Here is a 1,874-nt window from a genome sequence, read left to right on the forward strand (position 1 = left end):
TACTCTTTTTCTTCCAGGGCCTAAATCATCTGACATCGAAGATGGAAGAGCTCCTTGCAGTGCTATTTCTCAAAGGAAAAGAAACTGAAGATCTCAGCTCTTGAATCTGATAGATGCTGGTCAAACACTAGATACTTTTGACTCCAACTAACAAAATGGTGTTAAGCAAAATGAAAAACACTCAGTGATAAGATGACAGACAATGGAAAAGGATAATCACGGATTTTTTCTCACTTTTTTTTTTTTTCTAATCGTAGGCGAGGACCAGTGTCAAGAATGAATCCTGGAGAAAAATTCCTTGAACTTAACCCCCACACCCATGTTCCTCATGTTACGAATGAGCCTGTCCATTTTCTGTTTGTCCTTGGATTATGTAAACTCATGAGTGTTGTGGTGCCATGGTGTATGGCCAGTGTGCTGTTGTATGTGTATATATATCCTGTATGCCTCCTATTTCTACTCCAGTCTTACTCCTTCTTGCATGCACCTACTTTCCAAGCTTTATAATGTGAGATCTTGAAGGAATCAGTGGATACACATGTGGAACCTGTTTTAAACAAGTTCTAAAAGTGAGTGTGCAGCTTTCCTACTTGGCCTCTCATGCTTTTGGGCTGGGTAAGAGGTATCACATATTCCTGACCTTTTGAGCTGATACCCCTCTTGGCTGTAGGTAACTTAATGTTTGAATGACCTACAACAGAGAAACATTTCCTTGTACAATGCCTACTTGGATAGTGGAATGAACCCACCTCTGTATAATGACTGTTAATTGCTGACCAAAGATCAGATCATTTTACCATAATGAATAACTAAAGCCATTGCATTTGAACTTAATTAGGAATGGCATTTACATATCTACCATTATAGGAACTCAGTCATGAAATGATATGAAAGATTTTGAAGAAAATTTTGTCTATGGGTATTTTAGTCTTTCTTTTTTCTATAAATCTGCTTTTTGCCTTCTATTCCTGTTTGTTTGTGTTTTTACTTCCTCTTCATACTGTTTCACTATAGATCTGCATATTCCTTAGAGCAGCATCTGAAGATCATTGAAAGTTGTACAATTTCTGTAGGACTTCATATTTCTACATTCTGCGTTGTTTAATCTTACATGTTTTGTACAAGCATTGGATTTTTTTTCTTTATCATAGTTTCAGCAGCTGCATTTACCTGCATGTATATGACCCAGGAAACAATATTCATAATATTTTGCTTGACCTTTGCACTTGTATCATGCTTTCATGGGAGTTATTATTTCATTTATCATTATGTATTAGTCAGAGTTAACCATAGTCATAGTTAATTGGAGTTATGAGAAGGATGTCTGTTACTTAATATACATTTGCATATTATTGTCCTAAGGTCAAGCCTTTTTGTAAATAATTGATACAGTTCCCCCTTCCCTTTTCATTCTTTTATCCTGTGTAATTATTAGCTGAGTCCTCCGAAAGCTATTTGATAACTAGCCCAGGTGCAGCTTCTAACATAATTTTGACGACTCCACATATTTGTTTTTTGTGGGTTTACCTCCCCACTGTTTGACAGTAGTGGATGATTCCATGTAGCTTGCTTTATTATGCTCTTTAGCCAGCCATCAGAAAACAAGGGCTCAAAGTACAACAACAGGGTAGAGTGAGCCATTAAAAATTAATAGCATTTTGTAATTGTACTTCTGTCACTGGCTAAGAGTAAGAGCAAAGTATGTGTAAGAATTTCAGTGCGGGGAGGAGGCTTTGCATAATGACTTTATATTGGTAAGGAAAGAGGTAATTAGGAAAAAGGAACTTGAATTGGATGTCAGATAGGACAATCAGTTTTCATATGTGCACAAAGTCCCCTGCTTAGCCTTACTTATAATCAAGGCCAGGTGAATG

General features: G+C 36.7%; 1 protein-coding gene across 1 annotated transcript in view; it reads left to right on the forward strand.

The window, feature by feature from the left end:
• Positions 1–1,874, forward strand: part of LOC119586946 (transmembrane protein 47-like) — a gene marked incomplete in the record, with an annotated part of 75,991 nt that overhangs the window by 72,072 nt on the left and 2,045 nt on the right. The window contains 1 exon segment of the mRNA XM_037935679.1: positions 18–1,874. Coding sequence (XP_037791607.1) covers positions 18–24 — 7 coding nt within the window.

Source organism: Penaeus monodon, chromosome 22 (assembly GCF_015228065.2).
Source record: "Penaeus monodon isolate SGIC_2016 chromosome 22, NSTDA_Pmon_1, whole genome shotgun sequence".
NCBI classification, from domain to species: domain Eukaryota; kingdom Metazoa; phylum Arthropoda; class Malacostraca; order Decapoda; family Penaeidae; genus Penaeus; species Penaeus monodon.